This window comes from Photinus pyralis, unplaced genomic scaffold (genome assembly GCF_008802855.1).
Source record: "Photinus pyralis isolate 1611_PpyrPB1 unplaced genomic scaffold, Ppyr1.3 Ppyr1.4_LG1, whole genome shotgun sequence".
Taxonomy (NCBI): domain Eukaryota; kingdom Metazoa; phylum Arthropoda; class Insecta; order Coleoptera; family Lampyridae; genus Photinus; species Photinus pyralis.
Genome location: NW_022170249.1, coordinates 18657534 through 18683559, shown reverse-complemented (window position 1 = coordinate 18683559; position 26026 = coordinate 18657534). Strand labels below are relative to the sequence as shown.

Below are 26026 nucleotides of genomic sequence, written 5' to 3'. Positions count from 1 at the left end.
TTTAAAATAGCTTACATTTCATCCCTGATTTCATCTTAATAGTCTTTGGTCGGGAAATGCAGACTGCACAGTCCATTGCATACGGAGTTCAGGTTCCCCTTTCGATTGCACTCTATAACCCATTCTTTTTGTGATACAGTACTTACCTTTTGGAAAAGCGAAAAACTGAACCTGCGATCCATTTGCCATCGATTTGTTGCAGCTGCTATTGCATATAACAACGTCACCAAGACTTCCATCCGGCATCTAATACCCTATATTGATACTTATAATAAATATACGTAATAGAATCTTCAGCATTATCTGACAATTAAGTACTTACCTACACAGTTCAAATAACTGTCAAAGTCAACGAAAATTTAAACAACAATCAAATGGGACTTCCGGATTCTCGAAGGAGCAAAGGTTAGGTTTCTTAAAATATCGCCTTTGCTGTAAGGGAACACATTTTAGTAAATGTGTTGGAGGCGAAACAATTCGCAAACTCATACTTCGCATTGGTAGAAAATATTCACAACTTTATTTATAATCGTATACGAAACCAAGTCAATGTCAAATGAATCACAGTCAGGTGCTAAAAGAAATTTACTTTTATATTTCTACAAACACTATTGTACTCGTACATAAAAAAACTAAGCAATACGAAAACATGTTGTTAAGTCGCTCTCTTCTCGAACGTGCTGCCCAAGATCTTCTTCAGCGGTACGGCCTAGGCTCTAGGCACAGTTTTGATCTTCTAGGTATCGCTTTCAAGACGATTGGCTCAAAGTTGCGCGGTGTTCTTCGCAAGATCAACAAGCCCAGGTTCGGCGTCTTAGGCTGCCCGTGAACTAACTGGACTTTGATACGCTTTTCATTTATATGCACCCCCAACACTATATACCTACCGTCCTTGTAAGCGCTTATCCGTACTATGGCGAATCGTTTATAAGAATAGGAACTCTTTTACCCGCCAGTTCGACTTCGGTACTGAACAGACATATTTAAAAGCTCTCCTTGCGGTTACTTTATTACAATGACACACTTAATTACCTCATTCCGAATATACATACGAAAAGCAGTAATTATGATTCTATTCTATTTACATGTGAAACAAAATTGCATACCTAACCGCGATTATTACTTTATATTGAATTTATTATTATTATTACTATTAGGAAGAGAAGCAAAAAATTATATAGTTTTAAAATTTTGGTTAACTCTCGATAGGGACCCAAATACAGATCCGAAGAGTTCCCACCTCTCCGATGGGATAATAATTTTTTTCTTCTAAAAAAGCTAATTTTCTTACACTAAAAGTAACTGTAGCAATTATACAGTGAGTTTTTTTTAAATGCGAACATAGAAGTTTGCATGCAATGTAATTTCCCTATGTTCGATCATTGACTGGGGGGTATAGGTAATATTAGTCAATGGTTCGATTTAAAAAGAAAACACATCAATCTGAGGTGTGCGCGGTTCACATTCCCACAAGCAAAACGCGCAACTTGTGTGACTATGAACAGCAAGTCAGCAACTACCTAGTCTTGATGATGAAGAGCGCTGGCTAAGATTTTTTTAAAGAAGCCATGTGAGGTCATAGCAACTTTAGGATAAATTTTTCTTAAACTTACAATAACTTGACCTCACAGGGCACGCGCTAACACCACAACGCATTGTGAACCAACCTTCAATTATTTGTAGGTCATGTGCACCTGGTAGTCTACTAATTTGATCTATTCAATACATAAATAAAGAAAATAAGAAAATTAACGAAAACAATTACAATAAATGTTCGAAGTGTCCTCCTTGACATTCTAAGCAATAACCTAACCGATTTCGTAATTAAATTTGACGGCGGTATTTTTTAAAATGTAATAGCTAGCAATTGTATCTACTACTCATTTGAACTACTCAATAGATTGATGTGTTTTTTTTAAATCGAACATAAGGAAATTACATTGCATGCAAACTCCTATGTTGTGAAAATTGTACCCTGGATCTTATCTTGATACAACCATACTCAAAATCAAAGATATTGAATAATATTGACAAGCTTTTTAATTTGTTTATAGAATACAACTACTTCAATTATTTTATATAACATTCACTCCTTGATACTTTATACAAAGTTTGTACAGAACACTTTTCAACACCTTCCCTCAAACTTTGCACAACAATGTTCATCACTTTCAGTTCATTAACACATCCCTAAACCGTTTAAATTTAATTGGCAATAATGGCTTAGTAAGTATGTCGGCTATTTGATATTCGGTGGGACAATGTATTATATCAAATACACCTTCACTTAATTTTTCACAAATGAAATAATACCGCACATCAATGTGTTTGCTGCGCTGATTAAACTTCCCATTTTTTATTAGTGCGATTGTGCTTGTGTTATCAATTTGAAATTTAATTTTTAAATTTTCGCCTATCAACTCTTCAATCAAGGCTTTCAAAAATAAAACTTCCTTCAGAGCTTCAGCTGCACTTATGAATTCAGCTTCCGTAGATGCGAGTGCTACGATGGGTTGCCGTCTTGAACACCAGCTTATTGGTGTTCCATTAAGGGAACAGGAATACATATCCAGTAGTACTACGTCTACTTTCTAGATCATTAGCATAATCGCTATCCGTGTACACTACCATCTCATTCAAATTTCCATTCTTTTTGAAGAACAAACCTAAATGTTTGGTTCCTGTCAATTATTTTATTGTACGTTTTACGTTTTTTACATCCGAGTCTGATGGATTTTCCAGGTATCGAGATTCCTTTCCAACAGCAAAACTGATGTCCGGACGTGTTTTTGAACTGAGGTAGAGCAGGCTTCCTACTGTGCTTCACGATATGGGAAAATACCTTTTAAATTTCGATCAGTCTCATCTTTTGTCATGATTGGTATTTCCGAATCCTTAGCATTAGTCAAACCAAATTTTTCTGCTACTTGTTCGCAGAACAAAGACTGTGATAAACGAATTCCATTCGTTTCTTGTGAAATTTCCATTCCTATGAATGTTCCTGCTGAATGATCTACTGTAATTTCGAACATCTTTTTGATATTGTTCAAAATTTCATCTACCTCTTGCAAATTCTTCCCCACAATTATTCCGTCGTCCACGTATACAGCAAGATAGACAGTATTTGATTCATATTTAAAAATACAACTATCGCATTTTAGTGGTTTAAGTCCAATTTTGTTGAGCCTCTTCGTCAAAGTTTGATTCCACAATAACGGTGATTGTCTTAACCCATATAAACTTCTCTGTAACTTACATATCATTCCTTCCTTCTTTGGATAACCTTCCGGAATTTGCATGAATGTTTCGTCTTTCAGTTCCCCATGAAGAAACGCTGTTTTTACATCAAAGATTCTTATTTTAAATTCTTTAGCAGCAGCAGACGATAGTAAGAAGTACTCGCAAACTTGTCATATTTACCACAGGACTATATGTTTCTTGAAAATCTATTCCTCTTTCTTGTTGAAAACCTCTTACAACTAGTCTAGCTTTCCTGGTTCCATTTTCTTTTCCTTTGAATATCCATTTGCTATTCAAAATTTTTGTGCCTTTCGCTTCTTCGGTTTTTACAAGAATCCAGGTTTTGTTTTTCGCAATAGACATTTTTTCCTCATTTATCGCTTTCTCCCAAAGCTCTTTATCTACACTTTTCATTACGTCAGTGTATGTTAACATAACGTAATCATTAAAATATGCTGGTCGTCCCAGACGAGTTCGATCTCTTAGTCCTAGAAGGCCCTTTCTGTTCAGATCTGCATTATTTCCTTCTTCAGAATCCGTGTCGTCCATGATATCAGAATTAAAATGATTTTCGTCACTGTCATTCTGATATTCTGGCAACAGCATATCATTATACGACTCATCAGCATCACCATTACGTTCTTGTTCCAGCAAATCCAAATTAACAATTTGTGGTTCTCTAACAATCTGAGAAACATCTTCAGATGATTTTGTTTCTTTTACAAATTGTACATCTCGTGAGATTACAATTCTTTGTTTGTTTTCATCCCAGCAACGATATCCAATTGCTGAATAACCAACCAATTTCAATTTTACCGATTTTGATTCCAATTTCTTTGTACTCGGCAAAACCTTTACATACACGTCACTACCAAAAATTTGTAAATTCTTCAAATTTGGTCTAACGCCTGTCCAGGCCTCAATTGGAGTTTTACCAATTATCGCTGATGATGGTGACCTATTTGTTACATAACAAGCTACTCTTAATGCTTCATTCCAGAACGTCTTTTCAATTTCAGCGTCAAACAACAGTGCACGCATTTTTTCGCACAATGTACGATTTAGACGTTCCGCTTTTCCATTAAGCTGTGGACTGTACGGAGTGGTCCAATTTATAACAATTCCTTTGTTCGCACACCAATCTTTTAATCGCAGAAATTCTGTACCATTATCGCATTTCAGAACTTTAACTTTCTTACCCTTTTGTGTTTCCACCTTGTTGATAAATTTCTTGACTATTTCTACCACATCCGACTTCTTTTCAAAAGGATAAACTTCACAATAATGAGTATAGTCGTCTAAAAATGAGACAAAGTACTTTTCTTTACAATACGATTCATGTTCTATTTGACACACATCCGTGTGTATAATTTCTAGTTCCTCCGAAGCTTCTGGAAGACTACCTAAGAAAGGTGTTCTTGCATGTTTCGCTTTTATGCAAACTTCACAAGCGAAATCTTTATTTTCTCTAAATTGTATGCCGTCAGCCATGCTACAAAGATTTTTCAAATTTGTACCACCAAGATGTCCCAGCTTCTTGTGCCATATTTCTTGTGTCAGTAGGACTTTGGGTTTTTCACTTTCTATGTTTACGGCGTACCAGCCTTGATTTGTTTTCCTTCCCTTAATCAAAACTTCACCATCCTTTCTTATAATAACACTATCTTTCTCAAATACTACGTCTCCGCCATTCTGTGTAATTTTGGTGACGGATATGAGATTTGTGCTTACATCAGGAACGTACGCCACATTTGTAAGATCACACTTGTTACCTTTTATGGTTCCCGTAGCTGTTCCCGCCATTTTACAGTTGTTTGCAACTGTAAATTCGAGTTCTGCATGTTTTACATTTTCCAACAATCTTATATCATTCGTCATATGACAACTGGCTCCACTGTCCACGATGAAATTCCCATCAGGGTCATTACCTGTTAATGATTGTCCCTATTTCTAAAGAAACATTTGCTTGTGTCGTGATTGTTACGTTTGCAGATGGTACAATGCAGTCTTTCCGGTTGTCTTAGGTCGTTGTTAGAATTCGAACGATCTAAGTTTCTTTTACAATCACGTGCAAAATGTCCTCGCTGATTGCATTTTCTACATCGGTACTTAGTCCTTTCCGCAATTTTAAATGCAATAGCTTCCACTGGAATGTCATCAGGTTTCGTTTTTAGTTCCTCCGTTGAAAGACGTGCCACCAGGTTTGATAGCGTCCTTTCTCCTACAGCAGTAGATTCCCATGCACTTGCAAAATGAGAAAATGTGTCAGGTAACATTAATAATATTTTTGACATTAGCATAGTATCCGATACATTTTCGTTTAAAGACTTGACTTGAATGCAATGTTTTGTAGTGATGCAACATTTTCCGCAACACATTGTCTATCATCAAATTTGAGTTGATAGAATTTACTTAACAACGTACATTTCAAGGTATCGGTATCACGCTCAAAAATACTTTTTAGTGCGTCATACATTTCTTTTCCCGTACTTTTGGTCATTAAATGTATGAGCACGCTTTTATCTACTGTAGTAATTAAGATTTTTTGAACCTTGGCATCCTGTCTTTTCCATTTAGAAATTATATTTTCAACTGCAGTTTTACCTTCTCCTTCTACCGGTTCAGGGCATAATTCTGTACCGTCAACGTGTCCGTAAATACCCGCCGCTTTCAACAGAATATCTATTTGAAACTTCCACAGAGAGTAACCCTCTGAATCCTTAAGTTTTTCTATGGAGTTCAGCTCATTTTGTTGTTCCGCCATTGTTCCAGTTTGTGACATCTGTCGTTATTTTTCAACTGCAAGGCACCAACTTCCAAGCTAATCCTTTTTTAGTTATTTCAAGTTCTCCAACCACGCTCTGCTACCATGTGAAAATTGTACCCTGGATCTTATCTTGATACAACCATACTCAAAATCAAAGATATTGAATAATATTGACAAGCTTTTTAATTTGTTTATAGAATACAACTACTTCAATTATTTTATATAACATTCACTCCTTGATACTTTATACAAAGTTTGTACAGAACACTTTTCAACATATGTTCGTATTAAAAAAAATTCACTGTATATATTAAATATAATATATTATATAATAATTATAATTATGTTAGTGCCAACATTTTGGGAAAACACTGAACAAGTCAATGAAAATGTTTCTTGTCAAGAAGGTTGAAAATCCAATACAATAGTTTATTTCTTATTGCAATTGGTAATGTGGGTTGCATACAGTAAGGCGCATCGTAAAATTTTATACATAGCTGTATAGAAGCACGCAGCTATATCGGGTGATCGAAAAGAACTGCAGACAGTTTAAATTGGGCGCTTTAAGTTTTTAATGTTTTTTACTGGAATTGGCAGTTTATTTATGCATTAGTGATTAAATTGATCCACCACTGCTTTTACAAAAATGACATTTGGTATGTTACCAACGTTATGTATGTTTAGATTTACAGGAAATTCAAATTGTCCGCACTACTTTTCGATCACCCGTTATATGGCATACAATGCTGTCGCGTAATTTGTGTGACACGTAAATTTTTTAGAAATTCGAAATTTTGTTTTTCGAGATCAGAGAGCGACGGGGCCTGAGGGAGGGGGGTTAAAACTTTTATCTCATTCTCATTGTATTCTAATTAAAAGTCTCAGCGAAAGGAACCGTTTTCTACCAACTACGGCCCTTCTATCTGTCCTCTTATCAAAGTACGGGGTGGATGGGGAGGGGGGGGGGGGGGGAAGCAGTTTATTCCTTCATGGTACTCTAATTAAACGTCTCAACGAAAGGAATTAATTTCTACCAACCATAGCCCTCCTCCTCGACCTATTATCGTGATCGATCGGGTATATTCCCTTATACCTCAAGAATGGATTGTCGGAAGATGGTACTCACAAAAAGCGATTGAGACGTCTGCAAGAAATATATCCATTGGTGATGTCAAAACAAAAACTATTTCGGTTAAAAAATTCGCTTTATCTGTACAAGAGTTTTGTGCACATTTACACTTGTTTCTTTATGTACCTACACACAGATTTGTTGAATTCTATATTACATACGGAGTAGGTACTATTTCAAATCTATAACAGTAACACTACTACCTTAAATCACTGCTCGATATTTATATTTATTTCAACTTTTCTCTTGTTAGTTTCAATCTTTCACTTCACCCTTTAACTCGAAGCGAATACACAAGAAAATTTATCCAGTATGTTTGCATAAACTATACACATTATATTTTCACGCGGTTCCTAATGCTTGTTCATTTATTTTATTATGCGAGATGCAGACATTGAATTTCGTTTTTAGCACTCAAGTTGGGTGCTACTAGAGGAGTGAAATGGTTGACCAGTATAAAACCACCGGTAAATTTGGCGGACAAGTTAAGTAAAGAGAAGAGGCAAACTTGGATCGAACTGATGGGCGACTTTGTTATGTCGGAGCACACTCTGCATTTTTCTGAAAATTTCAATTTGAAACTTTTCGATGCAATTACTGGCGCTGGGCTGATGGAGGTTCTCAACTACCCTCTTCCTCAGGAAGTTAGCTTAGTCACCATTCAGAAGGAACGTTTGCATAATGATATGGTGGCCGTCAAAGAATTTATACATGACTATAACACAATTATTCAAAACTTGTCTATATCGCAGGTAAGAATGAATTACAAGTAGGTATAATAGGTACGTGATTTACAAAAATCTCACGTTTTTGAGACATTTTTGATAAAAATCATTCTTCCAAAAGCCGACCGATCTTAACACTCGCCCATTGTATTGGTTTTGTGGAGAATTGCATATCGGTTACGTATAATTTATTATTTTAGTTGCAGTTTTTACGAAACCATATACGAGAAGCGGAAATAAACATCCAGCCTGGAATTTCAAGAATCATCTGGACTTCTTTGGGAATTCAAGATTACGTAGCCAGCTGCCGGCTAATTATAAAAACCTTGTCATCGTTAGTTCAACAGATGAACCATGTGGAAGTCGATCTGACCAATCGAATTCAAAATTTAGCGTCGTTCAACTTGTTTTACTTTAAGCCCATAACCGAGGAGCCTACGAGGTTGCCGTGCCGAGAATTCTTTCTGGAGATGAATACGGTACGCACTGAACGCGTTTGTCAAATGGCAAAGTTGTACGAAACAATGAGTCTGATTTTAATGAAGTTGGAAAACCTTATTTTGGAGACAAACACTGGAAAATCAAAGTTGATGACCAATTACTACGCGTTTTGGGAGAACAAGATTTACTCTTCCCTTACAAAAATGACTCTTCAAAATACACAAACATTTAACGAACACATTTTGAAGAAGACCATTCTCTTCCAAGTGGATGCCGTTCTATCAGAACCCGATGTAATCTTGTTCCCCACTCCGACCGAAATTTACAATACAATATTGCGCAGCGTTAAAGATTTTTTGACTAGGTTAAAAAGTTTCAAGCGCTGGATGAATGGCACATGTCTCGTGTGTCCACCGCAGAAGATGGACGGCAACGAGGATCATTTTGAATTCACATTTTACGACGACGTAATGCAAGTGCCCCAAGTAAATAACGTAATTAGTGTGATCCAAGAAACAGCATATAAAAGCATCTTGAACGTACACAGATACATTCAGGGATGGAAAAGGTTTAGAAACCTTTGGAACTTTGACAAGGAAATTACGTGCTCGCGATTCGTATCCAAAAACCTATCCCTCACAATGTTCGACGAGAAGTTCACATTTTACGCATCCATCATCTCAGACTTGAGACAACGCAAAGGGTTCGACGACATTGGTCCAATACGAGTCAATTTACTTCCACTAATCGACGCGATTTGTGAACATTCGTGGCGTTGGAAAGTCACTCTGGGTCAGAAATTGGCGGAGATTACAAAAGAAAAAATGTTGACCCTAAAAGCTACAATAGCAGAATTAAGACTAATAGTAAATCGAAATATCAAAGGTTTAGAATTGTTTAAAGCCATCATGCAAGCAATTGCTACAATCCTGCGCATGAACATATCAGCCGAAATTGAGTATCTCATTTATCAGGAGACGTACAGAGTTCTCAAACAACATGATCTACCTTACGATACCGCCGATGAAGAACTAGCCCATTCACTGCAAGAGGATTGGAAATCGTTGTATTTATCGGCGATTTATCGAACGCAAACTCTCGAAACGACAAAGGAAAGGTTTGCGCAAATTACTCTTACGGAAATTCGGGAATTTTGTAACAGTCTGGCAGAATTTATTAAACAGTTTGATGCCGAGGGACCTGGCGCCGTGGGCGACGATTTGGATAAAGGCGTCCGGCTTATGGAGGAGTACGGTAAAATGTTTGAGGAATTAGAAGCCCGTAGAATTGATTTAATGACAGCCGAGATGCTTTTCGACATACCCCTAGCGGATTATTCAGACTTTCTGAGAACAAAGCAAGATTTCGCGAACATGGAGTTGGTTTACAAGATCTATAAGTTGCAAAAGCAGGGCAGGGAGGTTTGGGGTAGAACTCTATGGGCGAACTTAAATCCACAAGCTCTTGTTGACGGAATTGAAGGTTTCATAAAGGATTTCCGGAAGCTTCCAAAGGCGGCTAGAACACATCCGGTTGGGCTACAGCTGGATTTGAAAATGAAGCAGTTTAAAAACGTGGTGCCCCTCATGGTCGCGTTGAAGAACGAAGCTTTAAGAGAGCGGCATTGGAAACAGTTGATGGTAAAAACTGGCCAATTCTTTGATATGGCGCCTGACCGATTTACGCTTGATAATATGTTTGCCATGCAATTGCACAAATACCAAGATATCGCGGAAGAGATTATCAATAACGCTGTGAAGGAATTAAGTATTGAGAAAGGAGTGAGAGATGTTGCCGAAATATGGGCAACGATGGCATTTATCATTAACAAGCATACGAAAGGAACTGAGGATCGAGGATTTATTTTGGGCCCCGTCGATGATATAATGGCGACACTTGATGATAATTTGATGAATTTGCAGAGTATGGCCGGTTCGCAGTTTATCGGTCCTTTTTTGCCGATAGTTCAGAAATGGGAGAGAAGTTTGGCTAACGCCAGCGAAGTTATAGATGAGTGGCTTTCTGTGCAACGCAAATGGATGTACTTGGAAGGCATATTTGTGGGAGGTGACATTAGGATTCAGTTGCCCGACGAAGCGAGGAAATTTGATGATATTGATAAGACATTTCGTAGAATCATGGCTGAAGTAGCGAAAAAGCCGATCGTACTAGAAACGTGCAGTGCCAGTGGGCGATTGGTCGAATTCCAAGGATTAGGTCTTGGTTTGGATAGATGCCAAAAGTCCTTAAACGACTATTTGGATTCGAAGCGAAGACGGTTTCCACGATTTTATTTCATTTCAACAGACGAGCTGCTGTCAATTTTGGGCGGAAGTGAACCGGATGTAGTGCAAGATCATATGGTGAAAATGTTTGACAATATTAAATCTTTAAGATTAGGAAGGGACAGCGATGATCGTGCAATTGCCAGTGCGATGATCTCAACAGAGGGGGAAGTAATGAATTATCGCTTCAATGTCTTCACCGAAGGCAAGGTCGAAGAGTGGATGAACGATGTTTTAGGCGAAATGCGCCGATCAAACCGTTTCATAACAAAGTCGGCAATATATTACTATGGAAAAATACGTCGTCCGCGAACAGAATGGATGCTGGATTACTTAGGAATGGTTTGTCTGGTTGGAAATCAAGTTTGGTGGACTGCTGAAGTGGAAAATGTATTTGCTAAAATTAAAAAAGGCGATAAACGCGCAATGAAAGAGTACTTAGAGCAACTAAACAAGCAGCTTGATGAGATCGTACTAACAGTGAGGGGTTATCTTACCTCTAATGAAAGACTCAAATTTAAAACCGTTGCAACGGTCGAGGTCCATGCACGAGATATAGTTGAAGGGTTTGTTCGTGATAGCGTTACGGATGCACAAGAATTCGAGTGGGAAAGTCAGTTACGTTTTTACTGGGTGAATAATTTGGACAATCTCTGGGTCAGGCAGTGCACTGGCTCCTTCGAATATGGTTACGAATATATGGGATTAAACGGACGTCTTGTCATTACCCCATTAACCGATAGAATCTATTTAACAATTACACAAGCCCTAACAATGCATTTGGGAGCAGCACCTGCCGGTCCTGCTGGTACAGGGAAAACCGAAACGACGAAAGACCTAGCAAAAGCGATGGCCTTATTGTGCGTGGTAACAAATTGTGGAGAGGGAATGGATTTTAAAGCAATCGGTACAACACTGGCCGGATTGGCACAGTGTGGAGCGTGGGGTTGCTTCGATGAGTTTAACCGAATTGACATATCAGTCTTATCCGTAATATCTACCCAGTTACAAACTATTCGCAGTGCACTCGTGATGAAAGTAAAGAGATTTAACTTTGAAGGTGTCGAGATTGATCTCGATCGTAAAGTTGGCATATTCATCACGATGAATCCGGGGTACGCCGGGCGAACTGAGCTACCGGAATCTGTAAAGGCGCTATTTCGACCGGTGGTTTGTATTTTGCCTAACTTGGAAATGATTTGCTTGATATCGCTATTCTCCGATGGTTTCCTGGAAGCGAAGGTTTTAGCTAAAAAGATGACAGTCTTGTATAAACTGGCGCGTGAGCAATTGTCGAAACAGTTCCACTACGATTGGGGATTAAGAGCATTGAATGCGGTGCTCCGCATGGCTGGGGTGTTAAAAAGAGGTTCGCCCGATATTTCGGAAACCCTAGTTCTAATGCGTGCCTTGAGAGACATGAATTACCCCAAATTTGTGTTCGACGACGTCCCTCTATTCTTGGGATTGATTCAAGACCTTTTCCCAGGATTAGATTGCCCACGAGTGGGCTATCCCAGTTTTAATTCGGCCGTTGAGAAATATTTACTCAGCAAGGGGTACATGGTTTTGCCAATACAAGTCGATAAAGTTGTACAGCTGTACGAGACCATGATGACAAGGCATTCGTCGATGCTGGTTGGGCCCACTGGTGGGGGAAAATCGGTTGTGATTGATACACTGTGCGGCGCGCAAGTGCTGTTAGGTTTACCCACTCGTGTATCAGTCTTGAATCCCAAAGCATGCTCCGTCATCGAACTGTACGGAATTTTAGATACCGTAACGCGAGACTGGACGGATGGGTTGCTATCGAATATATTTAGGGAAATGAATAAGCCTACGGAAAAAGATGAGCGTAGATACATTCTTTTCGATGGCGACGTAGACGCGCTTTGGATTGAAAATATGAATTCCGTGATGGATGACAACAAACTGCTGACTTTGGCAAACGGCGAAAGAATTAGACTGCAACAACCCACCTGCGCTCTTTTATTTGAAGTAGGCGACTTAGCTTACGCGTCGCCTGCTACCGTCTCAAGAGCCGGCATGGTATACGTGGATCCGAAAAATTTAGGTTATGAACCTTTCTGGGATAAATGGGTAAAATCGCGAACCTACCAACCAGAGTTTGACGTATTTCAAAAGTGCTTCGAGAATTACATTCCTAGTACCTTAGCGTATGTCATTTCCGGAGTACTGGGAACGCAGCAGGTTTCCCCTCTCAAAACAGTCATACCACAAACCGGCTTGAATATGATAACACAATTGTGTTTCATGATCGATTCGATGTACCCTCAACCGATTGAGGACGCACGCGACCCGGAAGAGGAAATCGACGAGGGCCCAATTGAAGCTATCTTCTTGCATGCTCTGTACAACTCTGTAGGAGCATCACTAGTCGGAGTTGGAAGGCTGGAGTTTGACCAGTTTGTAAAGAAAATATGTTCATTATCAACCATTGAAGACTCGTCGGAGAAACGAGCACAGATGCGTCAACTTCCAACAGCTTACGAAACAATGTACGACTATTGCCTGGATATTAAAAACAATCAGTGGGTTGCATGGGATTGGCTAGTTCCCGAATACATCCATGACCGTGAAAGAAGGTTCACAGAAATTTTGGTGCCTACCGTAGATACCGTGAGGATTACTTACGTTTTAAAACTTATGAACGAGATTCGTCGACCGGTAATCCTAGTCGGGGAGACGGGCACATCAAAAACGGCTATCATTCAAGATTTCCTACGCCAATTAAACCCCGAAGTTGTTGTGCTAATGAATATTAACTTCTCCTCTCGTACTTCCTCCATGGACGTACAGAAAAACATCGAATCGGTCGTAGAGAAACGAACGAAGGATATATTTGGTCCACCAATCGGGAAAAAGTTATTATGCTTCATCGATGACATGAATATGCCACAAGTAGACGATTACGGTACCCAACAACCAATAGCCTTGCTGAAATTGCTTTTCGAGAAAGGCGGATTTTACGACCGTGGCAAAGAATTAAATTGGAAAACAATAAAAGATATTAGCTACTTTGCCGCGATGGGGATAGCTGGAGGAGGTCGGAACGAAGTCGATCCTCGCTTTATTTCCATGTTTACCGTGTTTAATTTAGTTTTCCCATCCGATTCGACCCTTCTTCACATATATTCATCCATATTGGAAGGTCATCTGGTTATTTTCAACGAAGAAGTGCAAATATCGAAAATACTTATAACCATAACCTTAAACTTGTACAACATAATCATTACGGAGCTGCCGCCGACTCCGAGCAAATTTCACTATATTTTTAACATGCGAGACTTATCTCGCATAGTCTGTGGTCTTTGCATAATTGTCCCCAAATTCTACGCCGAAAAGCATCAAATTGTCCGTGTATGGCGAAACGAGTTCCAGAGGGTTATCTGCGATCGACTTATCAACACTGAGGATCAACAGTTGATGCAGAAACATATAATTACTCAGTTGGACAGATTTTTCGCGAACCAAGAACCCGATGGAGATGAGGAAAATGAAGAAATGGAGGCCGAAGAAAAGGTGAGTCTAAAATTCTAAACTGAAAAATATTGCCACCACGTTCAAATTGTGTGCACGATCAGGTAATGAGTCTTGCCTCAACCATACAGTATCCAAAAAGTATGGAATACCAGTTCGGTAAATATTCACCCTATCCGAGAATATTTTAAACACAGTTTTTTTTCTGCGAATCATTAAACCGATATTCATTATTATTATTGTGAAAAGCAAAAGTAGGTGCAGCGAAAGTAATTCGAGCAATGTAACATAATATTAATAGCCTTACTCCACCAAATATTATAAAAAACGCCCTCGCTTTACTTTTGTAATAGTAATCTGTATATAAATACCTATGCTTGCTGATTTATTTGTTGAAATAGTTTAATTTATCTTGCCAAAATAGATTGATGGTTTGTTTTAAGTACCTATTCAGTTGGACAATGAGATGAAAAATGGCTCATTAAAAATCAGCCTAATGAATATTTAATATCTTATTAATAGGCGAAGAATTATTTATCCAACAAATAGACTAGTCCAAACCATTGTACCGGGTGACCCAATAAGACTGTTCCTCGGCCATATCTCGAGAACCGTTTGTCGTATGACTTGGAGCAAAGAGTACCCAAAAATTATTGGGTAAATCGGTCATGAAGAATCGCTGGAAAATATTTTCAAGTTCTAAAAATGACCACCAGAGGGCATAACTGCCATCTGAAATTTTATAATTGCCGCATAAGACAAATACAAAACGTGTTTACAAAGAATTTCTTTAAACTCCTTCCTTAATACACAACACGTTTTAAAAACCACGATGGAACAATACATCAGTCGATTTAAAATTGCATTTTCTTTAAATTTCGCATAATATACTAAAAAAAATTTTTCACATTTTTAAAGAGAACCAGTTTATCTATCATTTTCGTTATTTCAAAAACAAAGATGGTGTGGGGCATTCAATGGTTTTCGCAATAACCTGCTTTAACTTCTTAACCGTTTGACCGATTTTAACAAATTTGGTATCGTTGAAAAGAACATTCCTTGGGAAATAAGATTCAAAATATAGTAAATTTAGTTGAATCCTTCTCAGCCAGGAGGCTAGTTTTGACACTATGGCCCAAAATCCTAAAAAAATCAAAAAAATCAAATGGAATATGACTTTTTCTTTATGAAAAAGTAACCAAATAACATCCAAAGAGGTCAGTGAAAACCGTTTTTCAAAATTTCGTGCCTAACCTCAAATATTGCGAAAATGAGATTAATCAATTAATTAATAACAAGTTAAAAAGTAATCGTAAACGATTTACATAAAGCGCATTTCCACTTGCATTCATTTCCCATTTGTAAGATGCAACTTCTGTTAAAATCGTAAAAATCCGGCCACAAATATGAAAGATAGCGTTGCACATGGGCAATCCATTGTTGACGTGCTACTTCAATTTCAGTTTATGAGAAGAATTTCATTTCAATGCTTTTCTAAATAAGAAAGTTGGAACTGCGCATGCGCAAACCTAAATTTTAAAACTAATGTTAGATTTTCCTTTGTTCCAAGCGCCTAAGTATCAAATTTTACTTAAATGGTTCCATAGATAAAAAGTTGGCACTGCGCATGCGCAAAACCAAATTTTGAAATTGGCGTTTGATTTTCCTTTATCCCAAGTGCCTATGTATCAAATTCGTTTAAATTCTTCCATAAATAAAAAAGTTGGCACTGCGCATGCGCAAAACCAAATTTTGAAATTGGCGTTTGATTTTCTTTTATCCCAAGTGCCTATGTATCAAATTTCGTTTAAATTCTTCCATAAATAAAAAAGTTGGCACTGCGCATGCGCAAAAACCAAATTTTGAAATTGGCGTTTGATTTTCCTTTATCCCAAGTGCCTATGTATCAAATTTCATTCAAATACTTTTATAAGAAAAAAAGTTTGCAATTCGGTTTATAAATTGTCGAGATGCGAAAAGGGCACTGTGAATTTTGAATCGATTCGACTCAACTTTTGGCATTGCGTATTATATGGCTAAATCTATGCCCATATTGAATTTCATGCAATTCAGTTCATAACTAACGGAGATGTAAAGCGATCGAACATTTCTAAACAAAGTTATCGTTCACACGGACAGATAGATGGACAGACAGACAAAGGAACAGACGGAGAGACCAACCGGCAGGCGACAGATAGCAATGAAAATTATAAACGATCTCTAGGATCGTTAATAAACGGCAAAAGTGTAAAATTATGGAACATGTAAAAAACGGTTTTTTGTTTTTTTTTTACAATAATTTTTTGTAAGCGGTACAGAAAAAATTCCTTNAAAAAAATTCCGCCACGCAGGAGTTGTGCGCGTTTACAACATCTGTCCGACGACACCAATTTGAAAAGACTCGGACCAAAACTGCAGTAGAAGATAGGAAAAAAATGAAAAACCTTCAAGTTAGTATACTACGCTCGAGGATGACGCCCAGATGTCGCCAACCCCACATCATGTAGCCATGTCCCTAAGGTTGACAAATTTCACGGCCTTGTAGATACACGTACATCCGTTGCCTTTCTACAAGAGTTCTTCTACGCGCCCACATTTGCAGCCAGCCAGCCATCCAGAGCCAGCCAAAGTGAGATTAAAAGCTACTTTTTACAAAAAAAATTTTTTGCAAAAATGCGCTAAAAATTGGGCTTCAAACTCTTTTCGATTGATATCTTTTGTATTATTAAAAATCATTACGAATCGTTTTTTGGTTGCACCTACTTATAAGGTTTACTTATTGTAGTTTTTGGAAAAATTTAATTCTTACAGATTCTATACCGTCTATACGCCAAAATCTAACAACAATCGTCGGTTCTCTGTCGATCTGGTAGTCGTATTTCTATCGATTTTTGAGACAAGGCTGACACTAGCTTTATTTTAAAATCGTCGTCAGGTTTTTAGCGCATTTTTGCAAAAATTTTTTTTTGTAAAAAGTAGCTTTTAATCTCACTTTGGCTGGCTGGCTGGCTGGCTGGCTGGCTGGCTGGCTGGCTGGCAGCAAATGTGGGCGCGTAGAAGAACTCTTGTAGAAAGGCAACGGGTGTACGTGTATCTACAGGGCCGTGAAATTTGTCAACCTTAGGGACATGGCTACATGATGTGGGGTTGGCGACATCTGGGCGTCATCCTCGAGCGTAGTATACTAACGTGAAGGTTTTTCAGTTTTTTTCCTATCTTCTACTACAGTTTTGGTCCGATTCTTTTGAAATTGGTGTCGTCGGAAAGATGTTGTAAACGCGCACAACTCCTGCGTGGCGGAATTTTGTTTTTTGTCATAGGGGCGAAATTAACGACCTTTTGCGAGGCGGCGCGCGCGTCTTCGAGAAGTAGTCAGGCGCCTTTTACCTTCCGTTGCGAACTCACGCGGTTTAACGTTTCGTGAATCTCGAATCGCTGTCTCTCTTTCTCGTGTCGCCAATAGAAGTGAATTGCGAGTGAACGGGACGTCGGAAGTGGGTACCGTAAAAGAGAATGTGGTAGCCCCCGCGACACGATCTCACTGATGGTGGTGTCAAATCTTCAATCGCGAATTGCGGGCGAACGGGACGTCGGAAGGGGGTACCGTCAAAGGAAATGTGGTAGCCCCCGACACGATCTTCCTGATGGTGGAGTCAAATCTTCAAACGCGAATTGCGGGTGAACGGGACGTCGGAAGGAGGTACCGTCAAAGGGAATGTGGTAGCCCCCGACACGATCTTCCTGATGGTGGAGTCAAATCTTCAAACGCGAATTGCGGGTGAACGGGACGTCGGAAGTGGGTACCGTAAAGGGAATGTGGTAGCCCGCGACACGATCTCACTGATGGTGGAGTCAAATCTTCAATCGCGAATTGCTGGTGAACGGGACGTCGGAAGGAGGTACCGTCAAAGGGAATGTGGTAGCCCCCGACACGATCTTCCTGATGGTGGAGTCAAATCTTCAAACGCGAATTGCGGGTGAACGGGACGTCGGAAGTGGGTACCGTAAAAGGGAATGTGGTAGCCCGCGACACGATCTCACTGATGGTGGAGTCAAATCTTCAAACGCGAATTGCGGGTGAACGGGACGTCGGAAGGAGGTACCTCAAGGGAATGTGTAGCCCGCGACACGATCTCACTGATGGTGGAGTCAAATCTTCAATCGCGAATTGCGGGTGAACGGGACGTCGGAAGGGGTACCGTCAAAGGAAATGTGGTAGCCCGCGACACGATCTCACTGATGGTGGAGTCAAATCTTCAAACGCGAATTGCGGGTGAACGGGACGTCGGAAGTGGGTACCGTAAAAGGGAATGTGGTAGCCCGGGACACGATCTCACTGATGGTGGAGTCAAATCTTCAATCGCGAATTGCGGGTGAACGGGACGTCGGAAGGGGGTACCGTCAAAGGAAATGTGGTAGCCCCCGACACGATCTTCCTGATGGNAGAAAAGCAAAGGGAATTTGCTGCACCCTGTACACTGAAACGCTTTTTGTGGAAACACTTTATCGAGGTATATCCAATTTTATTCGAGATTGCGATTTTCTATTATCGCCAAATCTGCCCCCCCCCCCGTACAATTTCTGTAATTCGCACACTGCACTACAACACAACCCCTATTACCTAGCGCCGGCTCGGTACCGGACACGTCGAACCGTGCCGTCCGACACTTGTGAAGCCTGGCTAATTGTCAAAATACGGGTAGTTTTTCGAATACAAACGTTGTACATTTCTAGGTTTGCCTGAAATTGTTGGATTATCTCTTTTCTTGCTAGTATTGAATACTACGGACATACCAAGACTCATTTGAAGTCAAAATGGTGGGCAACATTTCAGAATGTTTAATTTTAACAGGTCGATATACTTGAATACGCGATGAGGAACCCTCTACTATTTGGTGACTACAGGAACGCTTTAAATGAAGAGGAACAACGTTGTTACGAAGACTTGCTAGACTACGAAGCGGTCTATTATCTAATGCAAGAGATTATGGACGAATATAACGAACGCAACGAAAAACTCAGTATTGTGCTGTTCGATGATGCCTTGGAGCATTTGACGCGCATACATCGCGGATTACGCTTGATAAAGGGCCACGTTATGGTTGTTGGCGTGGGAGGAAGCGGTAAAGGGAGTTTAACAAGGTTGGCGGCCTTCACGGCTGGATGCGAGATGTTTGAGATTTCCCTATGTCGCGGATACGGCGAGATGAACTTTAAAGAAGATTTAAAGAAGCTATTCAACATACTAGGAATCGACCGTAAGAGTACAGTGTTTTTGTTTACTGCCGCACAAATTGCGGAAGAGGGTTTTCTCGAGTTTATAAATAACATTCTAATGATCGGGATGGTACCCTCACTATTCAGCGATGAAGATAAGGATCAAATTGTCGGTCAATGCAGAAATGCGGCAAGAGATGCGGGTTATGGAGTGGCTAAAGATGGTGTTTGGAATTACTTTCTAAATAAGTGCAGTGACAATCTCCATGTAGTTCTATCTATGTCTCCGACCGGAGAAACACTCAGTAAAAGATGTAGGAGCTTTCCGGGTCTCGTCAATAATACCTGCATCGATTGGTTGTTCCCTTGGCCTCCACAAGCATTGGTGGCCGTAGCTTCCGTGTTTCTGAAAGATAATCCTAAAATTCCTGTCATGTACAGAGAGGTTATTGTCGAACACGTGGTCTTCGTGCATCAGACTGTAGGACAATTCACATCAGACTTCCTAGTCAAGTTGCGGAGGAAAAACTTTGTAACTCCAAAACATTACCTGGATTACATAAATACTTACCTGAGGCTACTGGAAGAAAAAAATAACTACATCACCTCCCAATGCAATCGCCTTTTGGGAGGATTGGTGAAAATTGAAGAAGCTAGTGGAGAATTGGAAATTCTTAACGCAAAGCTTGCTGTTCAAAAAGTAATCGTAACCAAGGCAACTAAAGAATGTGAGGCGATGCTGGTTGAAATAGAAGAAGGCACGAATAAAGCAACGTATAAAAAGGACGTGGCGTCAACCCGTAGCGTTGAAATCGCCGAACAATCGAAAATAATTGCCGTCGAACAAGCGGACGCGGAAGAGGCGTTATCCGCAGCACTCCCCGCCTTGGAAATGGCCAGACTCGCACTTGCCGAGCTCGATAAGTCTGACATTACTGAAATTCGTTCATTTGCAACACCTCCGGAAGCTGTCCAAATAGTATGCGAATGCGTCGTGATCATCCGAGGTATTAAGGAGGTGTCGTGGAAAAGTGCCAAAGGCATGATGTCCGATCCAAGCTTTTTGAGGACATTACAGGAATTGAATTGCGACGTCATTACGCAAAACCAAGTGAAGGCAGTCAAGGCGCACCTAACTAAGTCGAAAAAATTGGATGACATGCAAAACATTAGTAAAGCAGGCTTCGGTTTGCTCAAATTCGTGCAGGCAGTCTTAGGCTACTGCGCCGTATTTAAAGAGGTTAAGCCAAAGAAAGAAAGAGTCGAACAATTGCAGAGAGAATTTGACGCGGCAAAGAAAAGTCTGGAAAAATTACAGAATGAAATTGCCAAACTTGAGTCGGCCCTAGCGAAACTCAACGAGAAGTACGAAATCGCGATGAAGAGGCGTCAGGAGCTACAAGAAGAAACTGATATAATGATGAGGCGGCTAAATGCTGCCGATAGGTTGATATCGGGTCTAAGTTCCGAACAGGCACGATGGACGATAGATTTGGCAAACTTGCACACTGGTCAAGAGCGGTTGCTGGGAAACTGTCTCTTATGCGCTTCGTTTTTAAGTTATACAGGACCGTTTAGTTTTGAGTTTCGAAAAGACATGATTTACGACGCCTGGCAAAGTGATATAGTAAACAAGGAAATTCCGGTAACGACACCTTTTCGAATAGAAGTCCAGTTAACCAACGACGTTGAAATAAGCAAGTGGAACTCTGAAAACTTACCTCCAGATGAGCTGTCCGTACAAAATGGTATACTTACCACGCAAGGATCTCGCTTCCCCTTATGCATCGACCCTCAACAGCAAGCATTAAATTGGATTAGGAAGAAGGAGGAGAAATTTAATCTGAAGATACTCAGTTTCAACGATTCTGATTTTTTGAAGTATGTTGACATGGCAATTAAGTATGGATCGTCGATCTTGTTTCAAGATGTCGACGATTATATCGATCCAGTTGTAGACAATATCTTAGAGAAGAACATCAAAGTTGTAAGTGGTCGGGTGTTTGTTCTTCTCGGCGATAAGGAGGTAGACTATGATCCCAATTTTCGTATGTACCTTACGACGAAACTGGCCAATCCTACGTTTAATCCGGCAGCTTACGCCAAAGCGGTCGTCATAAATTACATGGTAACTTTGTCTGGTCTCGAAGATCAGCTACTTAGCGTAGTTGTTCGTAATGAACGAGCAGATTTGGAAGAGCAACGAGAAAGTTTAATTGCTGAAACGAGCGAAAATAAAAATTTGTTGCAGCAGTTGGAAGATTCACTATTGAGAGAGCTATCTACTTCTACTGGAAATATGTTGGATAACGTGGAGTTGATAAACACTTTGGAAAACACAAAGACCAAAGCTTCGGAGGTAATGAATAAGTTGGCATTAGCGCAGCAGACCGGTGTAGATATCGACCGTTTGCGTGATGGATATCGTTCGGTTGCGAAACGAGGAGCGATACTGTTCTTTGTATTATCGGACATGGCTACAGTGAATGCCATGTACCAGTTTGCTTTGTCCTCCTACTTAGAAGTATTCGCGTATTCGTTAAGAAAAGCCTTACCACATACAGTCGTTGCAAAGCGCCTTCTCAATATCATTAATAGTCTAACTAAGAATGTGTACGATTACGGATGTACCGGCATGTTTGAAAAGCACAAGCTTCTGTTTTCTTTTCAAATGACAAGTAAATTAGAGCTGAGTCACGGCAATATAACGCAACCGGAGCTAGAGTTTTTCATTAAAGGATGCGTAAGCCTGGAGAAATCATCAAAAGTGTGTCCTGCGAGATGGATGCCAGCTCAAGGTTGGGAGGATATGCTGAAATTATCTACAGATTTCCCTAGCACGTTCGAGAAACTAATAGAAGAGTTTGCAAAGTCGGTGGATGATTGGCAAGTTTGGTTTGATGCAGACGCACCCGAATCAATCGATTTTCCTAGTGGATACAGTGAAAAGGCAAATTGGTTTGAGTCCCTCATGCTTTTAAGGTGCTTTAGAATCGACCGAGTGTATCGAGGCGTTACAAATTACATTGTGAACACAATGGGAGAAGAGTACGTCATGCCGCCGGTCATAAGCTTAGACAACATCTTCGATCAAAGTAACACCATGACACCGGTGGTATTCATTTTAAGTCCCGGATCTGATCCAACCGCGGAACTAATGAAATTAGCCGACCGTTGTGGAATGGGCGGTGGAAAATTTCGGTACCTCTCCTTGGGACAGGGGCAAGAACCTATAGCGCTAGGTCTTTTGGAGGTCGCTACTGCGAGAGGACAATGGCTTATGCTTCAAAACTGCCACCTACTGATTGCTTTCGTTAAGGGGTTGGAGAAGCAATTAGAAAAGATTAGCAAGCCACACCCCGATTTCCGCCTATGGCTAACAACGGATCCAACGCCGTCCTTTCCTATTGGAATACTACAAAAATCCTTAAAGGTCGTTATTGAACCTCCAAATGGATTGAAACTGAACCTGCGCAACACGTACTTTAAGTTACGCCCGCAAACTTTAGATGCATGTCCACATTCCGCATTTAAATCGCTGGTGTACGTCTTGGCGTTCTTCCATGCTGTCGTTCAAGAGAGAAGAAAGTACGATAAGATTGGATGGAATATCAGTTATGATTTTAACGAGTCCGACTTTAACGTATGTGTTCAAATCTTGGAGATCTACCTAAATAAAACCCTAACTTTGAAAGACACACGAATGCCGTGGAACAGTTTGAAATACCTAATAGGAGAGGTGATGTATGGAGGTAGAGTTATAGACGATTTCGATCGTCGAATTGTCACAACATACATGAATGAGTACATGGGAGACTTTCTATTCGACACTTTCCAGCCGTTCCATTTCTATCACGACAAAAACGTTGATTATGTTATACCAACTGATGGCATCAAAGATGATTATATAGGTAAGACGAGTAAATATTACAGACACACTACAGGGGATTACTTTCAGCGGCGATCGACGAACTTCCCCTAGTCAATAGTCCAGAAGTATTTGGTTTGCATCCAAATGCGGAAATTGGTTATTACACTCAAGCTGTAAAAGAAATGTGGGAGCATCTGATAGAGCTGCAACCACAAACAGGTAAGTCGTGTACGCATAGCTGATTATATTAATATTTTTGTTTGTTGCTCTGCTACTTACCTTTGTAATATTATGTCACTTTCGAGCTAGATTTTAATTACGTTTCGTAAATTATGGCGATGAATCGAAAACCCCATGGTTTAAACCTCGTTCACCTAATTAAGAATCTTGGGCTGGAGTCCTATAAAAATTTCATAACCTGATATAACAAAAGCTGAACACCAACAATAAGAAACCACGAACTGTTTAAATTTTTCGAATTTTATATACCTGTAAAATTGGATATGTGTAGATGTGTACTAACGTAGGCGCGATTTTGTTTAACAGCGATAAGCAGCCGTGTTTAATTGTTTATAAAGCCTGGCTTTCAGCAGAAATAGCAGTTTCGTTGGTTCCATTGTTCATAGCGCTTGCGGCAACAGAGTATATGAGAGTGCGGGATTGCTATTAGTGAAAAGGGGACGCTGGTCGCAAAGTTTCGGTGGTTCCGTTTTGGTTTAGGAGCTACAGATTAAGTGCAGAGCCTGTTTCCAAACTATCTCTAATGCACCCTTTCTCAACTAAAAAAATATATAATACAAATACACTCTTTTTCACATTTGCAGTCATTGCCGTGTTTGCGTTCCGGTACTATTTGGCCGAGGACATGAACTTCTAGCTTTCTCTTCTGGCTCTTTTTACATTTTGCACATTCCTTTTCTTTCTCTCGCATTACCACGTTCCTCCATATTAATGTTATTTAATTATAACTGGTTTGAAAAACAACAATGGGGACCTACGAACAATTAGGTAAGTTTTTCAAAGTCGGATTAGCGCCTTTAGTTTATACTCGTATATACAGGGTGGTGTACGGTAAGTAGGAACATAGGGATTTAACATGGGAAATCAGTTTTATGCAAAATCCTGCCCTCCTGTACATTTTACAGAAAAAAACTGTAGAGTGTTAAAAAATTGTTCAGAAATTAAAAGATGCATACAAAACTGTTTTTAATGTTTGTTATAAGCTTTCGTATACACTGCAAATATAATTCAACATTCTGTTATAATGCAATTATTCATCAATAACATCAACTTTCTTATTCCTTATGGACGCCATATTGGGTTTTACATGAGATAGAGGAAAAAAATTACAAAATCGGAGATACCAAATACTTAGTATTTCATTCGGAAATTAATCTTGAATTTTGGCATTGAAGTTTACAATGTATTTCTTATGCCCATAATTCCATGGCCGTTTTGATGGACACTATGCCAGACAATAAACGAAAAATGTTTAATAATTTTAAGCAAGCCGTGGAATTATTGCTATAAGAAATAGGTACAGTTCAATGCAAAAATTCAAGATTAATTTCCGAATGAAATACTATAAGTATTTGGTATCTCCGATTTTACAATTTTTACTCTATCTAGCTACGTAAAAATCCAAAGAAATAAGAAACTTGATGTAGAAAGATAAGAAAAAATCACTAAGGGTTTGTTAAAATTATTTTTTGATGTCTTTGAAAATGAATGAAAATCACATTTTTCAGTTTTTTTGCCAGAACTTCGCAATTTGTGGAGTTATAAGAAATTTTGAAACGAAAATTAATTAGCAGAAAATTACTACTTATTTCTCTTCCGGTTTACGAGATCTCTATAGTGATAATGAAAATCAGGTGCGAAATTCTTGACAGAACATTTTTCTAGCACAAACCAGATATAAGAAATAAGTTTTTGACAGTTTTATGTGTAATGAACACGAAAATACGCAGTTTTGTAACTTTGGATCTACAAAAAACACCCTGTAAGCTATTTTTTTAATGTTTCATAGTAGATGTATTTATTTGACTTTTCCTTAACCCCGGATAAAAGATATAAAACCTGGAAACAAAATTTAAGTAATAATTTGACAATATACTGACGCTTGCAAATGCCCAATTTTTCATACAAATCGAATTATCTTTAAAACTAATAGTTTTTCGGATATTAACCATATAATAAAAAAGACGTACAGGGAGTTCTATTTAAAAAAATTTACAATTTTGGCGCCCTACTTTGTGAGCGCACCCTGTATACTTCCAAATATTTTTAAAATGTGGAGAATATTCAACTATATCACAATACAAAAGAACTCTTCAAGGCATTAAATTACTCCGCGCAATCGTTGACTCACCCTGTACAATAGCGTTCCAATATTACAATTTAAATTTAGTAGTTTTGTGTAATCCGTTTTCATATTGGTGTAATAATTCTTAAAGCATACCTTTTACTGCACCTAACAAGTACAATCAATACATGATTGAGCTTTTTGTAGCTCAGAAGTTATTCAAACACCATTTCTCGTGTACTTTTCACTAAATCGTGTGTTGTAAAAATAATCTAGAAACTGACACGCTGTGTCTCCTAGTTCACAATACCTAATCATGCTTATAACGAGAAAAAGCTCTTGTAATGAAGACGATACAGCACAAATCACAGTTGCAATTTTATTGTCAGGAATAATAGTATTTTACATTATTAGCCAGGTAAGTGAGTTTTTACTGGCGATAGGAGAAGTTGACTGGCGAGCCGTTAGGCGAGCCTGTCATCTCCTAGAGCCAGTAAAAACTTTTACCTGGCGTATAATGTACAATATTTTATTTGTTACTCATT

The 26026-nt window shown here is 39.2% G+C and overlaps 1 protein-coding gene across 1 annotated transcript in view; it reads left to right on the top strand.

The window, feature by feature from the left end:
* Positions 1-26026, top strand: part of LOC116175747 (dynein heavy chain 10, axonemal) — a 50125-nt gene that overhangs the window by 22098 nt on the left and 2001 nt on the right. The window contains exons 15-18 of the mRNA XM_031494029.1: positions 7548-7888; positions 8062-14130; positions 18941-23216; positions 23264-23395. Coding sequence (XP_031349889.1) covers positions 7548-7888; positions 8062-14130; positions 18941-23216; positions 23264-23395 — 10818 coding nt within the window. The remainder of the gene's footprint in view (positions 1-7547; positions 7889-8061; positions 14131-18940; positions 23217-23263; positions 23396-26026) is intronic.